This window comes from Perna viridis, chromosome 6 (assembly GCF_037379345.1).
Source record: "Perna viridis isolate PV_CMFRI_1.1 ecotype Kerala chromosome 6, ASM3737934v1, whole genome shotgun sequence".
Taxonomy (NCBI): Eukaryota; Metazoa; Mollusca; class Bivalvia; order Mytilida; family Mytilidae; genus Perna; species Perna viridis.
Window position 1 is genome coordinate 1,378,708 of NC_142450.1, and position 22,484 is coordinate 1,401,191.

Below are 22,484 nucleotides of genomic sequence, written 5' to 3' on the forward strand. Positions count from 1 at the left end.
CTGAAAAGTGGGTGCCAGTCGATGTTCCTGAGAAAGGAGGGTGCTATCATTTACCATTTTTTGTCTTTTTTATACATAAGAATAACAAATTTTCCAATAAAAATTGTGTGCCAACCCCTGCACCCCCTCTAAATGCGCCACTGGTGTATGCAACATTTTCACCATTTCAAAAGCTTCATTAGATTACGATGTAATGTTTTGCTTCCACGAAAGTTTCTCAAATATCATTATGATGAATTTTTTAACGATATTCTATGCATTAAAAAGCTCGCTTATAATGTCAGCTATAGAATGTGAGTATTTTGTCAAGGCATGAGCAATAGTTATCATAAATCCACGACGTACGAGTAGCTGTACTGTATAATTTGCATAAAGATGCGGGGTTTAGTACTAAATGTTGCAGAGGTTTCAAGTCTTTAAAATAGCGAATATTCAGATGAGATCAGTTCTGACCTTTCACAGAACTGTTATAAAACTGTCAGAAGAACAGTTCTATGAGAGATTTAAAACAGTTATCGGTCAGCTCTTCTGACAGTTCTAGCAGAGACGGCTCTACTACCAGAAATGTTCTCGTAGAGCCGGTTCTGATAGTAGAACTTTCAGAAGAGCTGACTCTAGGACTGCTCTATGTCACCTTTAGAATTGTCTTTGAGCCGGCTCAGTTAGTTCTGATCCCCTGAGAGACTGTAACTGATCTCATCCGTAAGTTCCGATCCCCTGAGAGACTATAACTGATCTCATCCGTACCCTTTGCAACGAGAGATAGTAGAAAAAAATTCGATTCACCAGGAAGAATATTTCAAAAACTTAACCTAGCTAAAAAAAAATGTAACTGTGCGCCTCCCCCACATAATATGAAATTCTGGATTCGTCCCTGTAGCTCATCACCCATATGATATGTCCTTGCTCGAAGTAATCGGAAATTTGCGACTGCGAGACCCACGGTTACTATATCCAATGAGAAACCTTACAAAATCGTGATGAGAGAATTCTGTTGCATATCCAAAGGAATCTGCAAACTAATTTGCATACAAAATTGACTTTTGTGACACAAATTGAAAATTTATAGCATGTTATAAATTTTGCTTATCTGAACTCATTTTTGTTGAACAAAATTCACTTTTGTCTGTACAAAATTGAATTTTGAGTACAAAACCACAAGCGTCCCATTTGGCGCCCCGTAGTATTGTGATGTTTATATAATTTGAGATAAATAAAACAAACTTTTGAATAGGTGTCAATGATCTGTATTTCTACTTAACGCTGCCTCTCGTGTCCTCGTAAAGACAATGTGTTAGTGTGTCAGGTCATTGACAGGTTAAGTTCACTTCTATTCATTCATAAAAAATTGTAAGTGGATATGGCGTATACTACACATGTTTCCGTCTCCAACAGATTCTTCACAACAGAAGTTTTATGGTTGTCATCATGAACTCGTGGACCATTAAGGTGTATCCATCTGCGCCATGAAAAGTGATTTGTTCAACGTGTCATAGTTTTCCTTTCTTCTTTCGTCTAACCCGGATTTGACTTTTTATGAGCAACTCGGCGGGTGTTTCTAGAAAAGCAGAGGACCCTTACCCAACCGGTGCACCTGGTCCATGCTCCCAGTTTTTAGTGGAGTTCGAGTTGCTCATTTGCTCATGTTTCTTTGAATGTATCATTTTAGTTACTTTTATCTTCTTAGATTTGTTTGTCTGTTTTCCATGTCTTGATCTTTTCCCCTGGACTTCGTTCTTCTGATTTCCGCTAGAATTTTTGTTCCCTTGATTACTCATTCATTAGTAGTAAGGTCCGAGATTTAGTGTAGTGGTTTTTGTGTTTCTAGCCGTTATCTGGTACGCCCTGGTATACTGGGTGCAGCTATTGTGTGTGTGTGTTTGTGTGTGTACATATGTTTAGAAATCAATCCACTTACGGTGCGACTGGTATTCTTTTAATGTTGTGCAGGAGTAGTTTTTATCTCCTAATTTGATCTTGACTCTCTCAAGATAATAGTTTTTTTTTTAAGTTTGTTTCGTTGATTTCTCCCGTTGTGACAAGCCGTTGAGGAATTTATTTCCTATTTATTGATATCAATAAATCATTTATGCACATGTTGATGAAATATTTGTTAACATGTTATTGAATATTTATCAACAGATTAATAAATTATTTAATAAGCAGTTAAAAAATCTGTAACCCCAATTTATTCCTGGCAAATTTTATGGTCCAGGCTAGAAACCACTAATTCCACTTCCCATAGGCTTCTATGCTAATTTCACAATATTCAATGGCTTCTCTGGACTTTACCTTAACTATAACCTGCAGAGGACTATATATCAGCATGATTCTACATATGTCAGCTCGCAATCCTCAGAATGGCATGTGGGGTTAGCAGACTTGCAGTGCAGTACTGGTCACCGGAAGTGAAGGGTCTATAAATAGCATGGGGGAATCCCAGTGTTTTCACAAGATAGGGGTATATTTAGAAACCATTATGGAGATTAGGCTTCACATCACAAGAAGCAAAATGCACCTATAAAATGTACAGAAATGTTTTTCGTTTCAGAAACTGTTTCATTTTTTTAAATAAGATGAAAACTTTTTTTCACAGCACTATGAGGAACAGGGGTAATTTCCGCGTTTGACTATTTTTGCGTACGTTCCAAATGCTCATTGGTTGAATTGGTGGTCTGTAACCTAAATCCATGTATGACGTTATGAAATCCGCATCCGATTCCACCAATAACCAGGCGCGTAGCTGTGGCCAAATTGAAGTGTAGGCAAAATTACGGCAGGGTGTCTGGGGGCTGCTAAAGGCCTCCATCAGGGTCCGGAGGCTAGCCCCCCCCCCCCCCAAGCCCCGCGGAGATAGCGTTTTAGAAAATTGGCAAAATTAAGTGCAGGCAAAAGCTTTTTTGCCTAACGGCAGCTACGCGCCTGATAACCCGCATTACCAGGAAAAAATGTAAAAGGCGTGCAGATATGTAACGTTAACAATACTCTTATTCTCCTCAACATGCACCATACTCTTATAAATACAGATATTAAGTATAATAAAACAGATCTAGAAGGAACTTAAATTGTGGCATTAGTTCACAAATCCATGAAAACTTGCGAAATTATAAATTTGATATAGTCGGTTTGTAATGCAGGGACCACACATATATACAGCTTAACGGTAGGAGTTCATAGGGGTGGACCCTCGTACGGATTTCTAAAATTGTGCCGCCATTTTGATTGGACAAATTTTACAGGAGTTATGGGACTTTGTTGAATTTGTAGGAAAACTTTGAGGATGTAACTCCTCGGAAACCACTCAATGGATTTTGTCCTAATTTATTAGGATTGGAGGTTTAGATTTATAGACCAATATGACCCCTTCATTTCTGATTATATTATTGTATCCTATTAAATTGGCCAATGTCTAACCACAATCAAAATTCAAAGCTGCATTAAGCTCGGTTGGTGTGTCGGTTGAGTTTATCTGCACACACCTTTTTGTTAACAGAAAAATGTTACTCTAAACTAGTACGATGAAAATACCAAATAAAATGTCCCTGGAAATAATTTGGTTTATAATAAGTGGAAAAGATAGGTACAGTGGAATTTATCAAAACCAAACCTTTTTTTTTTATTATTATTCTTGATTTTTGATTCACTCATACTACCTCCAAAATTTCTTTTCTCAAAATTTCAAATTTTACATAGTTAACATAGGAATGTATAAAGAGCCATGTGTTTACATGATGATGGAAATCCAAGTGACGAAATCACCCAGTTTTTCGTGGTTATCAATTTGTAAATAAACCTTAATCCAAACAATCAAAGAACCATAACTGCTTGCCTTGAACGTTTAATAATAAGGAATAAAATGGCAGGAGTTAGTTTATTTATTTTAGTTTTCATCGGATGCACTGTTTTAGGTGACTATTTGTTGATACATTTTTTTTCGTGAATGAATTAAAAATCCTGACAAAACGGAGCAATAGTGATTGTACTCAAAATGAAGGGGGGGTACAGGATCGTGAAGGTGTCTTATATTGAATTATCTGATTGAAATTTTAAATGGTGTTAAATAGTGTAGCTCTATAAAAGCGCTTAATTCCAATACCATAAAAATAAAATTTTACTTTACTTTTTTTTAGCTAACTCCAGCCCTGTGCAGAGCAGACGACTCTTACTTCCGACACAAAGGAAAAACCATGTCGGCAAGAGATGGACTGAAGAGCTTTTCGGAAGGGATTGTCATTGCCCATTCCACATACATTGCCACAACGATGCAGAGTGCAACCATAGTCACCCCAAATCTCAAGAGGCACATGTCATTGTAAAGTGCGTGTATTCATGTTGCGGTACGCATTGCCAACACCACGTTTCACACGAGGTTCAAGCAGGCTCAGACGAACCTAATTTAGTGGGAAATAGTTTAGAGCCCGTCATTGATTCGACAGAATCGTCTGGCACTGATGAATAGTAAAGTAAAATTGTGGTAAGAATTAACATAATAGACTCTTTTGTGCTAACATTCTGGTCAGGTTCAGTTGGTACTTTCGCGTGGTGGTGGCGGACGCAGAAGGTCTCCGGGATTTAGCCCCCTCCCCCCATTAGCTGGAAAGTATTGTTTACTTTGTAGAAAATTAAGATATATTGGTTAAGATATAGCTAAATCAATGTCCAGTGCGTAGACAGATTCAGCATTTTTTTCATTATGTATTGAAACTTTTTTAAACCATGAAAATTGAAGTGGTACTGCTAGATGTTGGTCCCAAAAGTCGTTCTTTTACAGCGAGTGAAATGGTAAACTAGGATAGTTACAGTTACCTATTGATTTAAGAAGAATTAAACTTTTTGTTATTCCATAGGTTTTGAGTCTATGTTCGATGTTCTCCTTTTCAATTGTTCAGCTATCCATTCTATCTATGAATGACCATTTCTATCCCCAGATATAATGTTTGGTAAAGAATTTGAAAAAAAATCAGGGCTGTTCGGACTTCCATAACTGTATGATAGAATGTCATTTCTGCTATAAATGCTCATATACACCCCTTTTCCACCGACAAATTGCTTAAATTGACTTAATTAATATGTATATTTTTTTATCAAAATTTTTGATAAATTCTGATTATGAAAATCGCCAAATGACATCACTTAAACCTAACAGTATCATTCTTGATACTGTTAGAAAGCTGAGGCAAAAGATCATACGAAGTTAGAAAATTAAAAGAAAAAAAAAGGATTTTCTATTAAACGAGATATAAAAAGTGGAAAATATGCTTCCGTTTATTTCATTTTAATTTTTTCCTAGTTTTTGTGACCAATTGTTTGGTAACTCTGAGGTAAAAGGATACAGGAACACATTATATTTGTGTCGATAAGCTGGAAAAAAGGGGTATTGCACGGACAGATATCTCATATCACATACTATCGGTGTCACCTTGTTTTTGTTTTTTGGACTGTTATGATTTCTGACCAGCCTACTTTTTAGCAACATCATGATGATTTCTCATTTAAATTCTGAGTTGAAATTTTGCAATTTACTTTATAGTATGTGAATTGAGTAGGTTAAAATGCTTCCAGTCCCGCGCCTGTAGATAGCATAATGTATAAAAGTAATCAAGGGAACAAATATTCTAGCGGAAATAAAAAAGCAATCCAGGGACAGACTAGGAAAACAGATATACACAACAAAGAACATAAAATAACCAAAATAATACATACAAAGCAACAATAGTAAACAAGATCACCACCTGAACTTTTGTATCAAACCGCTAGCCGAAATTCCAAAAGCATGGTCACAAGTGTGGCAGTGCTATGAAAGAGTTTTTTTTTATTTGACGTTTCGTACTTTGGCAATGTACATCAAAGTAGCTATACAATACATTTTTCTTTGATTTCAGATCGTTGGGGTCACCAACAAACAGACTGGAGACATCTTTTTGTTGTATTTCTTGAAATATAAATCTTTCACATTTTTTTTTAAATTGTTGACTTGCATGATATAACTTATATATCCATATATTAACGTGATATCATACATGTACTCCGGTATATGATATATCTTTCAACTGTCTTTTTTTGTCTTCTATGAGTATGCCAATTTAATAAAATTCACACCCACTCATTGTTTCATTCAATCATGTTCTGTCACATTTTGTTCGAATGAATTTTGACGTAATCATAAGACAGAAAATACTCCTTTGATGAACAATACCACATAAAACACCCTGTACGGAGGGTATGCTAGTAATTTCAACTCTTTTATACCACTGCCACACTAAGTCTTGTGATTTCGCTAGTCAGTGGTGTGATTGCACAGTGGGCATTAATTACTAAGACAGTGGGCTTGTCCAATCTGGCTTAAATCGGTTCTTGGGGACTTATTTTTGTAAAAACGGTATCGGTGGACGGATTACATTAGAAAAGATAAAATGGAAGTAATTTTGTTTTTGTTTTCCCCAGAGCTCCTCAAGCTGAAGGTAGTAGCTAAATGTCGACAATCAACGGTTGCTTAGTTTCTAAAAATGCAGTTGACTCACCAAGTATTACCGAGTTTGATTCAATAAAATACTTTATTTTTTACTAAAAAAAATATCGAAAATTTCCCCTAACAAACTGAATACGTAAGTAAACACGAAAGCAAAGATTTGATTTAATACTGGACATTGATCGATGGTTTGTTGTTACTTTTTATTATGTAGATAGCATGCGCAGTGATTTACCGAAAGTTCCCGGTGTAAAAAAAAATTCGATAATTTACACCGTGACATAAAATCGGTAATTTCACTTTCAGACTTTCTCCCGCCAAAACATCTCAACGACGTGTTACACGAATATCAATCTGTCTTAAAACTTTTAAATTAGTGCTAATTTCTAATTCAACCGCAAAAAAAGAAGAAAGAGCAAGAAATCTGAGCGATCATCTCTTACCAGTGAACCCTCCCCCCTTCCTTTTCAATCACGATATAAGAAAAATCCTCGATGAACAGGGGCTTCTTATTTTAAAATGGATCCCACCATATGCAGGGCGATTTCAAACAAATTGAAAAGGAGGGGTGCCAGCCCGGGTTCCTCAGAAAAAAGAGGATTGCTAGGACATTATTTGCCCTTTTCCAAATGTCAATTCTGCATAACACAATAACAAATTTTCCAATAAAAAGGAAGGATACCAACCCCCTGCACCCCTGGATTCGCCACTGCATATGGCATATCTACAGGAAGAATATGACTGTAAAAATTCCAAGCCACTGTAATGATTAGTTGCTTAGATGAGAAAAATTGATAAGGACGGACGCACGGACAAACTTTAAGTTAAAACAGTATACCCCTCTTATTCGATACGGGGGTATTAAAAGGCGGTTTTATAATGATGTAGTGCTGTCGTCATCTACAGATACAATCATTTTAGTGAAGTGTATAGAACACCATAAGTTGTTATTCGTGCTATTCCGCCATAGGAAGGCTAGGATTAATTTTCGGGGTTTTGCATATAAGCCCTATAATGATATGTTTCTGGCATTCCAGTGACGGTTGGTGTTTCTTACTATGTTTCCCTTCCTAATCCCGATAGGTTTCAACGTGATTTCGGTTTTAACTCGTTCTAGTCTTGGTTATTCACGAAATACTTGCAATAATATAAAACAAGCAACAACAATCAACTTATCGATGTACACGTGTAAATTAAACGCTCAATCATTTACTAAGGGTACAGATTCAAGATGGTTTGGAAGGAGGTTATTTAATCACAGCAACTATCGTGTATTTCGCAAAATACATGAAATAATTATGAAGCAAACAAAAAGTGATCATCAAAATATTAAGTGTCAGTCCCTGTAAGAATCAGGCAGTGGGTGAATTATTGCATGAAAAATCAAAATACTCAAGTACTGAATCAATTTATATCGGTCGTTTGAATTTTTACGCCTGAAATAATCGTCAAACTGCAAACATATGTGATAAAAGGAAAGTACGGGGATTGAATTCAAACGTATCTGTACACAAGAATATTGTTGTAAATGGTTAATATTGAAGTATTTGATTTACTTCTTCAATTCACCATTCTCTTACGAAGGACATGTAATAAACACTCAACAAAATTCGAGATGCATCGTAGCAGTGCGCCATTTTTGAATGAAAACAAAACTCTCAAACATATTGCATAATTGAACTACAAACTACTAGTTGGTTTTTCCCGGTTTCTACATTATTAAGTCAAAACTCAATTTAAAGGTCTCCAGTTCGAAACTATCTGTTATTCAAACTTAAGCCGCAATTGAAATTAAACATGTCCTTAGATAAATGTCCTTCTAAACTAGCTTAGTCTCAAGGTCGATAAACTACGTATTTCAAGTCCTACAAGTTATTACATAAAAACCTTTGTGTCATGTAAAAGCGCTTAATTTCTGGGCACCTAGTTCCACAGTCATGTACATTAACATAGCACAAAAGTCTAAGAATAAAAGTTCAACAATTATGTCTGTACAGGAAACATTAGCCATGCACTTTTAAGGCCCTGAAGCACCTACAGCTCTATCACAATAAAACATGGTCGAATAGCCAAATAGAATGATCACTAAATATTACAAAAGGCAATACTACAACACCGTAGACTGACACCATTCCCGAGAAATGCATTATCAAAACGACTATTCCATCGTCTATAAGCAAAGTTTCATTTTATTTAATTGTCATCTCCAGGCTTTCAAAGTCGCGAGACAGTAACTGTAATAAAAAACGATACAGTGGGTGATTTATCAGGATGGTTTTGGGGGTTATGCTATACTTTGTTAAAAAGTTTGGCAAAAATTGAACGGCAAATAATAGCCTGAAACAGAAAATGAAGTCCCTGTCTGGGACTTCTAAACTGTTTATATCAGTTTCTTAATCGGCACCACTGCCCCCTTTTTGTAAATTCATGGATCCGCCAGGACCTGCGGGAAATATCTGAATACAGCTCTTCCATTTGATACTCTGCATTCCCCTTTATATTTCATTTCTATGATCGATGAATATTTATAACCTCGCACGGTTTTCATTTCTGGCTAAACATCAAATGGTTTATTATGCATCTAAGAATACAGAATTTGTAGGCAACTTGAATATTCATATCGATACATTGAATAAACTATAAAGAACAACTGGTTTATACAGGCAAATGCGTATATTAATCCAATAGTAAGAAAATCAATATATGAGCCCTAAACCCCTTTTATTTATACAAATTTTCTTGATCGTAACCACCCGGGGCCTGCATGACGACATCTGAGGACAGCTATTCCTCCTTCTTTATATTTCAATTCTATGATTGTTGACTATTAATAATATTGTAAGGTTTCATTTTTAGCTGAACATCAAATGGCTTATTATGCGTCTAAAAATAAATAGGCAGCTTCAATATATCGAAACTGAACGACTGGTTTATTCGGGTAAACGCGTAAAAAAAACACGTCTTGATCATAATAATATAAGAGGATAGAGGTCAAATATTTTTTTGATTATTGTTAATACAAATCAAATTAATAGGCAAATTCAGTTTGCAGCAAAAGTTGTTTATTTGGGTTTGTTTATTAACGAAAATAACATAAAGTTGAATTTGATAGATTAGAAATACTTATAAAGGTGACCTAACCATCTACATTTGAATCTTAATGAGGTACACATGTATGCAGATGGGACTTCTTTCCTATGGCAGTGTAAGATAATTACAGATGCTATCAGGCTTTACAAAGTTAAAGGCTCTGGCGACTGCTATATATCAATTCTGATCCTCGATCTAAATTGATAAAAACAGTTCGACAGTTTGATATGACTATTTGCACCATCATAATCAAGGAAAAAGTAGAAGGTAGCATTTCATTGAAATGCACTGAAAATTAACATTTCAATGGCAGGATACCCTGTAAAATATTTCACTTCTCTATAAACATTCTGTTGACAAATTTCCGTGAGAAAATCCAGTGGCATTCAGGGATCACAATATTAACAAGGGTCTTTTCCAGTAGAGAATTTAGCGGCATCCTGGAGTGAAATTATATTGTCAGACCGGTGTTTTTACATGGATGCATATGATTTTCCCATTTTCCCTGATTCTTACAAAAACTTACACTTAATAATGACAACGTAGAGTGTTTAGAACTGTCATCTAATGTTTCATAGTTTCGAAAAAAAGGACCTTGAGATCATGGATTTCTGTTCAACATATTGTTTCTGGAATAGGATATGGTGGAGTAACTTTTAGTTCCCGGATAACAATTAAGGATGCATATTTGGTAATTCATCTTTGAAATACATAGATGTAGAGAAATTGGAAAAGGGGAAATAACCTCAACACGAGTTAAAGGGAAGTAATTTTTACCTGTATTACCTGTCTTCCGGTTTCGAAATGGAGAATCGGATTGTTTACATTTTTATTTTGTACTTTATTACACTTTTGTTGGAATCATCTGGTAAATTTGATAGTTTTAGGACTCAAATAATTTGAACTTCGATCGTTTCTATTCTTAATTCAACAAACTTTCTAATTATTACACAGCATATTAGTACCGATTCTTAAAATTTACCTGCGTCTATGCCAGAAATCCGTACGTTTTAAACATCAACGAGCTTACCAGTATTGCTATTACTATGCCGACCCTCATAATCATAATAATAATATACCTGTGTCCAGAAGAAGTTGCAAATAAATATTTTGCAAAGTTACAATACTGGTATAAAATACTAGAATATTCACAATACTACAGTACTACATGTATACACAATTAATATATTTTTTGGAAAATTGCAATACTTGTACAATACTGGTATATTCAATACAGGAATATTTTTTTTATTCCAGTTTTGTGGACAATAGTACTGGTATATACTAGGATTGTGATTGCCAAGTACTGGAGATCCCCTGATTTTCATGATAATGTTACAAATGTATCATCCCTACAGGGTTCTCTGCAGGATTTTCAGATAGCGCTGTATTTTGGGCACGTTACACGACATTGGCACTCTAGTCATTTTGTTTTGTTTATAAATATTATGTTTATATGTAGTTTATTTATGACAAAAACCCAATATGATTTATAAAACAAATCGCCCCACACTTGCTGTACTATTTTTAGACTTGGGGAATTTTATGATCTATTTCTTAACTAATTTTCCCGCCAAAAACATGCTCTTGATACACAACAACATGGCAATGTAAACAAAAGACGGCTATTTCCTTTTTCTGTTCAAGTATTTTGGAAGTATCTGATGGAATAAATATTGTTTGGGAATTTTATATGTTCTTTAATAAGGTAAATTAGCTTCCTAATGTTGAAAACATCATGTGATGGTACAATTGTTCAACTTGGCATCTTAAATTGGCACGTGCTTTTGGCCAGGTTTGAGTGAATTTTTACCATAGTCAGTTTTGATTGGTTTAGTATCAGATATTAATATCGGATTGACACCTTCATTAAAATTAATTTGTGGGCAGGTGGGGTGACTGATGAAAGAATCTTGTCGGCAATGGCAACTTTTATCGGCTTCAGACACCTGTGCGGTCACACAGTGATGAACTAACTATAGCATGTTTACTGCTAATTACCTTGGAGGATGCTGTAAAAGTCATCGGGGCACACACGTTTCCTGTTGTAATTGATTTTTAATTCTCAAATTTAGGTTTATAGCACAGCGCTGGTAGCAAGATAGATCAGTAGCGATCTCAATAGCACAGGGCTCAATCTTGAAAGTGCTGTAAAGCGCAGCTCTTCAATGGCCTTGGGAGAACACTGCCCTAAAATACATTTACAGAAAATTTTGTTTTAACTTGGCAATAATGAGCAAAGTACACTCCTTGGGACGTTTAGGTTTCCCGCACACATGATACCCAAATGCACTCTAAATGCTAACCACATGCACAAAAATGAACACTTCTATTGTGCATTGAAACACACGACAGATGAACCATGAAAAATAATAATGTTAACAAATAATGAAGAAAAAAAAAAGAAAAGAAAATAATTGCAAAAAATAGGAAAATAACAGTTGAATCAATGAAATCAAAGTACAAAAATAAGTGAGCACTTGTATCATGCTCCCAATGTGCGTTTAAATGAACGTTTATATAATGTGTTTATTGTGCATTTTAAATGAATGCAAAATGATGTGTAAATGCATGATAAACGATGCAGGAACGCAAAATTGGGAAACCTGAGCGTTTGAAGGAGTGTACATGTATAGCCTGCACACAGTGTGACACCATGCCTCCATTTCTTCATCCATTTTTCTGTTTTCTGGACTGGAAAATAAGTCTTTTATCAGTGATCTTCATACTGTATGAACCCTGCATCTGGCAGAAAAGATTTGTGATAGTTTTATCGCCTTTGTTTTGTTGTTTTGACTCTAATATGTACATACTTGAACTTCCATGATCGTTTCTCTCAGTAATTATTTCACTTTTTATTACAGCAAATATTGTTGTCCAGTCAACAGAGTATTGTTCATTATGTACCGACCAGTACTGTCGTAACACAGAATATTACAAGACCAAATATAGTATGTCTCAAGAAGTTCAAGACACTATACAGTCACAGTCCAACCCTCAGTATTATGAAGACGGACGGAACTGCATTGTGTACATAAAGGCAAAACCTGATCACCAAATAGAAATTCTTTTGTCTAGTCTCGATGTGGATTCACATGGAGAGTATGATGCAGCTGGTTATCCTAAGAAGTGTTTTGACTATCTCAAGTTATTTAATGGTAATGCACATTTGTATAGTATTCAGTTTAGTCTGTAAGGCAAAAAATATGTGCCTGTTAACATTCATTGTATGCATTTTCATTTTATATTTTCACCAAATCATAAGACACCTCCCTGTATCACTGTAAGTATAGATCCAAGGAACTCCATGGATCAAAATGAACAGATGGGTAACTCTCTGGTTGGACAATTTTTTTATCGTGGCACGTGTCCTTTCTCGCATAAAATAACGTGCCAAAAAAAGCATAAGGTTGAATGTGACATATTTAATAGCACAAGTTACAACATAGAAACCGACTATGGTATTTTTTTCTGTCTGTATTGTCTATTTCAATTATAACAAGGTAAAGTTTTCCCTTCCCTAGGCTTGACCATAGGTCCACAGCTCTAGAGAAATTGAACTGCTTTTCTCTGTCAGATAATTGCTGAGATCGTTAAGACATTGTTGCATAAATTAAGATCCTCATCCTCCCTCTCCGATCACATAGATCTTTATCAAATTGGATTAAACTCTTGATACTTTCTTTATTTTATTAAATGAAAAGATTTCAAATTTTGTTCATTTAAAAAAAAACCAGTTGAAATCATCCAGCTTTTTTTATTCCCTAACACATTAAACCCCTGTAAATCACCAATTAAAATATTGAAATTACCATAAGAATAAACCAAGCACCAGCCATATAGATTTGTGACAGGTATAGGTGATTAATAAAAATGAGTAATTGGGAAATACGGTACCTATTCGCAATGCATGATGCAAATCTGAATACATGGCACACACCAAATTAACACGTGGGGCTTGTTATGAATTCGTGGCACAAGGAAAGTAATACATGGCACAGCGCCATGCAAAAACAGGGAAAACATAACAAAGAACATGAAATAATCAAAATAACATAGAAAGAAACAAAAGTAAATGAGCAACTCAGACACCACTAAAAACTGGGGCATAGACTAGGTGCACCGGTAGGGTAAGCTGTTAAAGTCTCCTCTCCTTTTCTAGAAACACCGGATAAATGGGAGATAAATGAATTACACTTAGACTTGCCACAAGTCTTTCTGTAATATATATATTATTTGATTAAATCTCATGACTATCAAATAATATATATATATATTACAGAGGGACTTGTAGCAAGTCTAAATTACACTGTGAAATTGTGTATATTTTACCACTTTTCATATACTAGTTCATTGTTTCAGTGACTGACAATCTATATTGATAAAAAAAAACAACAAAAACAAAGTGAATTGTATAAGAGTTAATTGGACAGATGTACATGTATATTTCTACAGGTCCAAGAGTAGATAATGCACGACTACTTCCTGGAATTCCTGCCTCGGGTATTTGTGGAAGGATATATTTAGATGGTGACCTTGCCAAGTTAAGGTCATTTAAGACAACAAGAAATGAACTTACTGTACAGTTTGTCACAGATAACAGAAAAGACAACAAAGCTGGGTTCCTGTTGACAGTCCGTCAAATTTACAATAAGGTTCCAAGCAATCTCTATCCTGAAGGTGTTAACCCAGGAGGTTGGTACTAGGCAACTTAGGCCAAGAAAAATATATGTGTTAGGGATGTTCTCTCCTCTGTTTGAAGGATTTCAAAGTGTGTACTGGTTTTTGAGATATAAGCATTTGAAATTTTGGCTGGAAAAATATTTTTTCTGGATTTGTCATAGGTTTTGGGGCACTGGGTAAAAAATATTTATGATAAAAAATTGATAAAACCCAGAGGATTCCAAAATTTGATTTAACAAAAAATGACAACAAAAAAACACTTTAAGTATGTTGAAGAAAGCTCTGAAAGGCAGCAACAGCAAGAGTAATAAATCCATGATAACAGAATGATCACAATGCCTCGCATACCTGCCAAGCCCCATAGCATTTGTTTAGGTGGGACATGTGGAAGGTCATTGTTGCAACATATTTTACTGTTGTTAACATAAGTTAAAGGGTTTGTAGGAAATTTTAACAGCATCGGGTTTTGAGACAAATTTGCCCTGAAAATCATGTAAGCGGGACATATGGTCAAAATTATGAAAACACACTTAAATTGTAAAGTTGACCGATATGACATTATAAACTAAAAAGTAATATAATCACTAATGACACAAAGACACATTAATGACCAACATCTCCAGACTGTGGATATGGACATGAAATTTGTGGGATTAAACAATATCTATTTTTAAGGTCATTAAAGTGGTCAAAGTTGAATGCAACAGTTTCCTTTTCTCATCAAGCTACATGTACAAACCCTTAACAGTATTAACACTTCATAATACAGCAAACAAGAAGTTTCTTGTCCCAAAAATAAAAAAAAAAATATTGGGATGCCTTTTTAAACAAATAATAGGATTTAGCTAAGAGGTATAATTTCTACTTTCAGGCTGGAATGATGGCACATTTAATGAGTTCCAAAATAAATGGGACGAACAGGAAGAGATTCCTGGAAATATCAACCCAGGTGGTGGAAATGATTACGATCAAGAATCAGGGGGCATAAACTGCTACACATGTCTGACATGTAACAAAGAGCCATTTGATCCAGAAGTTAGTGGTATTGGTACAAAAAGTGGATGCTACATGTGTGTGAAAGCTTGGGATGAAGGTAAAATTAGCTTTATTAGTAAGGCCAAATTAAAAAGAAGATGTGTGTTTCCTATTATCCTACCCACCTACCCACCCTATTTTTTTCAGCTTAATATATTTTACCCTAAAGATTTATTTTTTTTTATCACTTTTCAATAAGTACTGTTTAAGTCTGAATGTTTCTTCCCATAGATACAATGGAAAAAGTTTAAAGAAATGGTAAATCCATACCTGCCTACACTATTTTTTTTCAAAGGTGTAATAGGAAATACACATATTTTTTTTGGCCTAACTTTATTGGTAGCTTCATCATTTATCAGCAACCTTAATTATCATTTACTTTTATCAGCAACATTATCATTTATTGTTAAAATCATTTATCAGCAATGTTATCATTTTTTGTAATTATCATGTATCGCTATCTTGTTTAAAATCCCTTTGATCTTGCTGTACGATAATTTTCAATCTCACACCAGTCAAGTGAGAATGAAAATTATTGCTAGTTTTTATGTCCTCATATGACATACAAGCAACAGCGTAGGAATATTTGTCTGTTTGTTTACTGTGTGTGAAATAATGGCTAATTTGTGGCATTATTTTCTAGTCTATAATGGGAAATGATTAAATACAGTAACTTACCCGATAAGAATGAATAAATCCCTAAATTATTCCACACATATTAAACATAAACATCATAGTTAATCAATTTTTTTTTTCAAATGATGTGTATCACAGCTGCACAACATGCGTGATGTCACGTAGTGTGTTGCTGAAAAAAATAGTCCCGAAATGAAACTTTGCAGCTCTTATAAAACTTACATATTTAGGTCAGGAAAATAAAAATAAAAGAAAACTAATACTTTACACCTCAGCAAAACAGCGATAAAAAGATTTTCAAATATTTGTTCAACTCGAGAGAGTTTCTCATGCTCATCTCGTCTCGCCACAAAGCTGCTCGACGAGATCAGCATGAGAAACTTCCTCTCGTTGAAAAATATTAAATAATGTAATATTATCAGCAATGTTATCATTTTTTGTTATTATCATTTATCAGCAAAGTTATCATTAATTGTTAATATCATTTATCAGCAACATTTTTCATTTAAAAGTAACTTTATTTTTTTTAAAGTACAATGAAGGGATTAGACATATGTCTGTTGTAGACAGGTTTTGAGTTTTTAGGCTTCAAGGTTTCACTGTATTCAAATTGGCATCCACAAAATACATCCACTTTTCAATATTATTTCCATCCACAAATTGTTTGTACAGAGACTCAAAATTTGAATATTTTTTTATGTAATGTATAACTAATATTCATACATACATGTAAAAGGCTTGTAAATTGAATTATTCAAATTCTCAATTTAGATTTTATCCAGAATTTATACTTTTGAAAATATTATTGTCACTTTATGTTTTGAATGGTACATAATTCGTTTAATCTGTAACACAAAAAAAAGTATTGTTACAGTACCAATAAAATTCAAATTTTGCACAGTATTTACAAAAATGTACATACATATTGAAGATGTGCATCTTTTATTATTGATTAATTTTTTCAACATTTTATCATGTTGAAGTTAGTCACTTTTTCAGTAGTATATGCTGTTATTAGGACATTACATATGGATATAGTAATTTAATTTGCTTCGAGTTTATGTACATATTGAAGACACTGACAAATATATGGTGGTGACATGGGTCCATACATGTATTGACCTTGTTTTCCTGTTGGTAGCAGGAAACAAGATTATTTTTTGTTTTGGCCTTATGTCAAAAAGATTGGGACCCTGTGCAGGTCCGGGTGTCAAAAGAATAGGCCTGCAGCAGCGCTAAGCTTGTCGTAAAAGGCAACTAAATAGTGCTCAGAAACCTAGCTGGGGGCTAGGTGCTCTGCCCACAGAGCAACTGGGATGTGTGCCCCAGGTGGTGGAATGGGGTACCTGTGGCATGTTACATGCTGGGTTTGTCAGGCTATAATACGGAAAACGTAGCCGCAAACCATAGTGGTGCACTGTGTTGGCAAAGATATCACGTTCTTCACACATTAAAGAACCCTGCTGTGGTATTTGATAGGAGTAGGAACCTTTGCGTTCCGCCACAGGAGGCTAAATTGCCCAATCTTACCTATCCCTTTTTCTAGTGGCAATCAAAATTTTTCGACCCTATTATCCTTGTGTCTCATCCCCTTTTTTCATCTCATCATCATTTCATGTTCATTTTATCATCCATTTCATGTTCATTGTCTGAATATAGCTGAAATATTGCTGCTCAGACGTTAAACCCCAACAATCAATCAATCAATTGGGTACAAGACAACTGTCAATAGATTTCAGGCTGTGATCATATTCTGCTTTCTAATTGCAGCCTTTCAGACAGCCACAAGAAAGTGTTATTCTAAATCAGATTATGTTTACACATTGGATGCCTATGGTGCTGGTAAGTGAAAATGAGAAGGAGAGAAAGGGGGAATATTTAAAAAAAAAACTGTCTGCATTCTCTAAGTGATATTTTGTGTATGTTCTTGTTTATATCAGTTTTGATCAAAGCTAGGTTAGAGTATTGTAAATGTATTAATTTTCCAGGTTTAAAAAAAATGATAAGCTTTATACAGTATTAAAAATCACTTTTCTCTCTACCGCGAAAATAGCAAAAATTAGTACACTACAAAATTGATACATTTATTGTCTCTGCTTTTGCACTTAAGGATCAGCAAAACTTTTAAGGATTAGTAACACTGTTTTGTAAAGCTTTCATTTAAGTAAATTACATCTGGCTTTTGTGTTGTTTTGCACAGTGTTTCAAGGTCTATGTAGGTTTTTACATCTTAAAATTCCAGTTAGCACATTTTTCGTAGATAAATCTATCCCAATGTTTGATATTTCAACCTTTTTTATGATAAATCTACTCCCCCTGCTTTTTTTTTTTTAAACTCCCCTCTCTCTCCTTGTGATGAATCTGTGATAATTGAATTAACCTATCTTTATGAAAAATCAGCTCTTCCTCTGCTTCAATTTTTGCCTCCCCCTAAAATTATGTTACAGGCACATGTAAATCTACCTCTGCCAGGAGATTATGTAAGCTCTCCCAATGGGTTAATATTTCATATAATACACAGGCATTAACCCTGGATTCAATAATTTGTAGGGGTCATTGTATCGTATGAACACTGGTAGTACTGCATCTAAGCCTACAATGTATTTGACAAAATAAAATACATATAATGAAAATGAATGACCTATACAGTTAATTTATGGTATTTTTTAGTGTAGAAAAACTGTATACTGGTAGTTAGTTGATTTGACAATCTTTGCATATTTTAATATTATATGAATGAAAATATTAACCATTGTACACCTCTGGGAATTGCAATGAGGGTCTCAGTGTAGCGTGCTTTCCTCCAGAGTGGGAGGTTGCGGGTTCAATCCCTGGCCAAATCACCACTAAAACTTTTAAATAGTTAGTTGTGCACCCTTTTTTTATGTGTCAGAGTAGGGTAACATGCTTGTCTATATATGTGGGATGTAATAGCTTCTGTAAGCATCATGTAGCACTAAAATTCTCAGGTTGGCGTGTTGGACTAGCACAAAACAGGGTCTGTTCTAATGGTGAATCATTCTCACCCTGAAAACATGAAATATCTGCCATGGGATGTTAAAAATCAGGTATTATTTGAATTTGGAATTATTTTGGATTTAACAAAATAAGTGAAAAATTTATTTATAAAACTTACCCCAACTAAGGGGTTAGTCATGACGTGATGACTAAGGGGGATTAGTAAGTTTGCTTGATTTTTGTTATCCTACCAACCCTATGTATTAGCCATGCCGGCATGACTAACCCCCTTGGTAAGTGTTAATTAGTTCTACAAATTTATTTTTGGTCATTTTCTTAATCCCAAAATAATACCAAACTCAAACAAAACCTTGTTTTAAAGAATAATCATTGAAACATTGTAATATCTTATGTTGTTTATAAACATACATAGTGTAAACACATATATTCACATATAATTAGACTACTGCAATTCTCATAAAACACAATATATGACCCAAAGTACTTACTTAAGACGTACTGGAAGTCTGCATTGATTATATAATTATCACTTTAAATGTATTGGGGTCACAAACTTTTTTATAATGAAATCGGACTTAGCAGGAAAATATTTGGCTTGCCTCTTTCCACTGTTGACTAACATCTTAATTTATTTAAAATTAGGAAACGCAGTTTTATGAAAGAAATATTTAACTTCAGAAGTTACACACTTTCTGATTGAATAAAAAACATTGTCAATCAGCTTGTAGACCAAATTTTGTAATATGACTGTGATGTCATCATCTTTTTTTAATGATTTTCTCATTGAATTTTAATACTATAATTAAATAATTTAGTGATGACTGTTATATTTTTTTGGTCTATTTGAAATAACCCCAATGATAGTGGTGTTTGCTTGAAAATAATCTACTTTGTTTACTGTGGACCATATCCACATGATTGAGGTTATTTTTTCATTGACAGAAAAAATGACAATTGTTCCTTAACTAGTGTTGTTTTTTTTCTCAAATCAGTAATTTCAAAAACTCTGTTAGCTTAGAAGCTATGTTAAGAAATTTTAGATTGACAAAAGAAAAAAAATCAATTTAAGAATGTTTATGAATTGTGGAATACATTTAATGTCTACAAATATATATATATTTGTGTATATATATAGGTGCAAAACTGTATGAACCAATCAGTAAATTACTTCTTTTTTTCCTTTTTCAGACAGATACCTGGGATGCAAAAAGTTTGTGAACTTCAATAAAAGAACCATCAATTATTGTTTTTGCAACACAAACAATTGTAACCATGGAAACAATCTACTTTTTAACCCTGTTGTTTTGACAGTCTCTCTTATTGCTTATGCATTGAAATCTTTACTTTGCTTTTTGTAGCTTGATGCACTTGTAAAAATGTGAAATATTTAACATATCAAAAATTGCATGTCTTTCATTCTCAAAGGACAAATGTATTCAGAGAGTTTTGCATGTATTGTTTTTATTTTTGTAAATATACATGTATTGAAAAGCAATTTTTGACAATTGTTGGTACATGTATCAAATCATGGCAAATATTATTGCATATGAAATTGTGAATCGAGCTTCCCATGAACTAAACATGATATTCAGGTAATTTTCATGTGAATATTTAATGTGATATTCATATTATAACTCAATTCATATGAATTTCACTTGAACTACTCACAGAATTGTTTTGCGTGACACAGGTGAAATTTATGTGATAATATTGTGCCTGTGTTTATTTTGACAATTTCAGTGTACACAGGAAAAATTGCATTATATATTTTCATGTGTTTTAAAACATATGGAAACATATGTTTAGGACCAGTATATGGTAAAAATGTTTTTCATTTTGGCTATAAACATATGATAAACATGTTTTCATGTGTTTTAAAAACTTGAAAAACATAATGATGCAATTTTTCATGTGTAGAAATCACCCAAATCATTTTCATGAAGTAAGTTTTCATCTAAGAATCAGGCAGGGGTGTTTTTCATCTAAGAATCAGGAGGGGTGTTTATGGATCAAATTACCACATTTTTTAAATTTACGACATATATCTTGAGTAGATTGCTTCATAGTGTGGAAAACATCAAATGTTTCCTAAAGTTTGTCTAGCTGTTATGGAAAAAAATCAATGCAAATTTTTGAAATTTTTGTTTAAGAGTAAATTACCCTTTCTTTGCTGGCATCTTCCAGTATAGCTTTTAACCGACATATATCTTTTACTTTGGCTTTATTTGTAAAATATGTAAATTTCTTTAGAAAACACTTAAAACCTACATAACAATACATGTGTATTGGACCATTTTTCTAATGAACCTCTTGATTATAATTAGGCACGATTCTCACAAAGACTGCTACTCAATTCCACCTCTCACCATTCCAATGTTATTTGTACAGCAGAGATATTACAGGGGCAAAATTATTTATCATGATTTTCACATGAATTTATCATGATTCTCACATGAAATCAGCAGTTAAAATTTTTAACAAAATTCATATGAAATTTATGTGAATTAAGCCTTTATGTGAATTTGATTTTAACTTTTCACATGCAGTTAACGTTACGTGAATTTCATTTGAAGCTGTATTCACCTAATTACATATGAACAATATCTGCCTGCAATTTAATTGACTTACACTGAACTTCATGTAGTTATATTTGAAACCAAATAGAGGTGCATGGTTCTTTTGTGCTTTCAGGGTCAGTCCTGTTACTATGATAAAATACAAGTTTAATATGAACAAAACACTGTTAAGTTTGCCTTTGTGAAAAAAAAAAAACTATCATAGTCTTCTCTGAAATTTATATATTGTTTATGACCTGTTCCCGACTGTATGAAATAGTACAGTTTAGTTGATATGCACTCTTCTGTTGTCAATATTTGTCTCAGGACTTTTTTAGATTACCTGGTTCAAAGGGCCGTGTGAGCTTTTGCAAGCACTTGGCGTCCGCCATTAACTATTTTTCAAAACTCTTCTCCTCTGAAACTAATGTGTCAATTAAAACCAAATTTGCCATGTAAGAGCTATTTTCATTTTTCAAAGTCTTTGTTATTCCTTTCAATTTTTTTTTCCTCACAAATTACTGGACAGAATTAAATGAAAATTGATACAGTTGTTTCTACAAGTATTAGGAATATTTATCCAAGAAAAAAAAATGGCCAATTTTACAAAATAGAATGATTTTATGATCATTTTATCATCTATTTCCTGTTCATCATCTGAATATAGCTGAAATATTGCTGCTCGGACGTTAAACCCCAACAAACAAACAAAATAGAATGTTTCTTATCTAGCCAGATGAGCAATTCAAACTCTTAGAGTCTCTAGTTTTTTTTCTGTACAGCAATATTAGAAATAATGTAATGATTTATTGTCTGAAAACATACTGTTATTTGTATATATTTGATTGTATTATAATTTCATTGAACTATTTTGTACATATAACCAGGGAAAGTTCATATCAATTTTTAAGAGAATCAATTTTTACAATGCATTGTTAGTGAATATACATGTACTAAATGTGTGCCATATTGGTGTAAATACTTTGTACAGATTCTGTAATTTGTTCTTTCTTTCTTGTGTGTTATTAAATTTGCTT

The 22,484-nt window shown here is 33.8% G+C and overlaps 1 protein-coding gene and 1 long non-coding RNA gene across 2 annotated transcripts; both read left to right on the forward strand.

The window, feature by feature from the left end:
* Positions 1-3,764: 3,764 nt before the first annotated feature.
* Positions 3,765-6,106, forward strand: LOC148613170 (uncharacterized). Its single transcript, XR_015923131.1, has 3 exons — positions 3,765-3,908; positions 4,131-4,474; positions 5,883-6,106. It is a non-coding gene; the product is annotated as an uncharacterized LOC148613170 (long non-coding RNA).
* A 4,238-nt stretch (positions 6,107-10,344) lies between these two features.
* On the forward strand, positions 10,345-22,484 carry LOC148613171 (uncharacterized). The gene is made up of 6 exons (XM_088586374.1): positions 10,345-10,427; positions 12,424-12,717; positions 14,015-14,254; positions 15,114-15,335; positions 17,684-17,755; positions 20,081-22,484. Exons 1-6 carry the CDS (start codon positions 10,364-10,366, stop codon positions 20,248-20,250), a joined length of 1,062 nt encoding a protein of 353 aa, XP_088442500.1. The 5' UTR covers positions 10,345-10,363; the 3' UTR covers positions 20,251-22,484.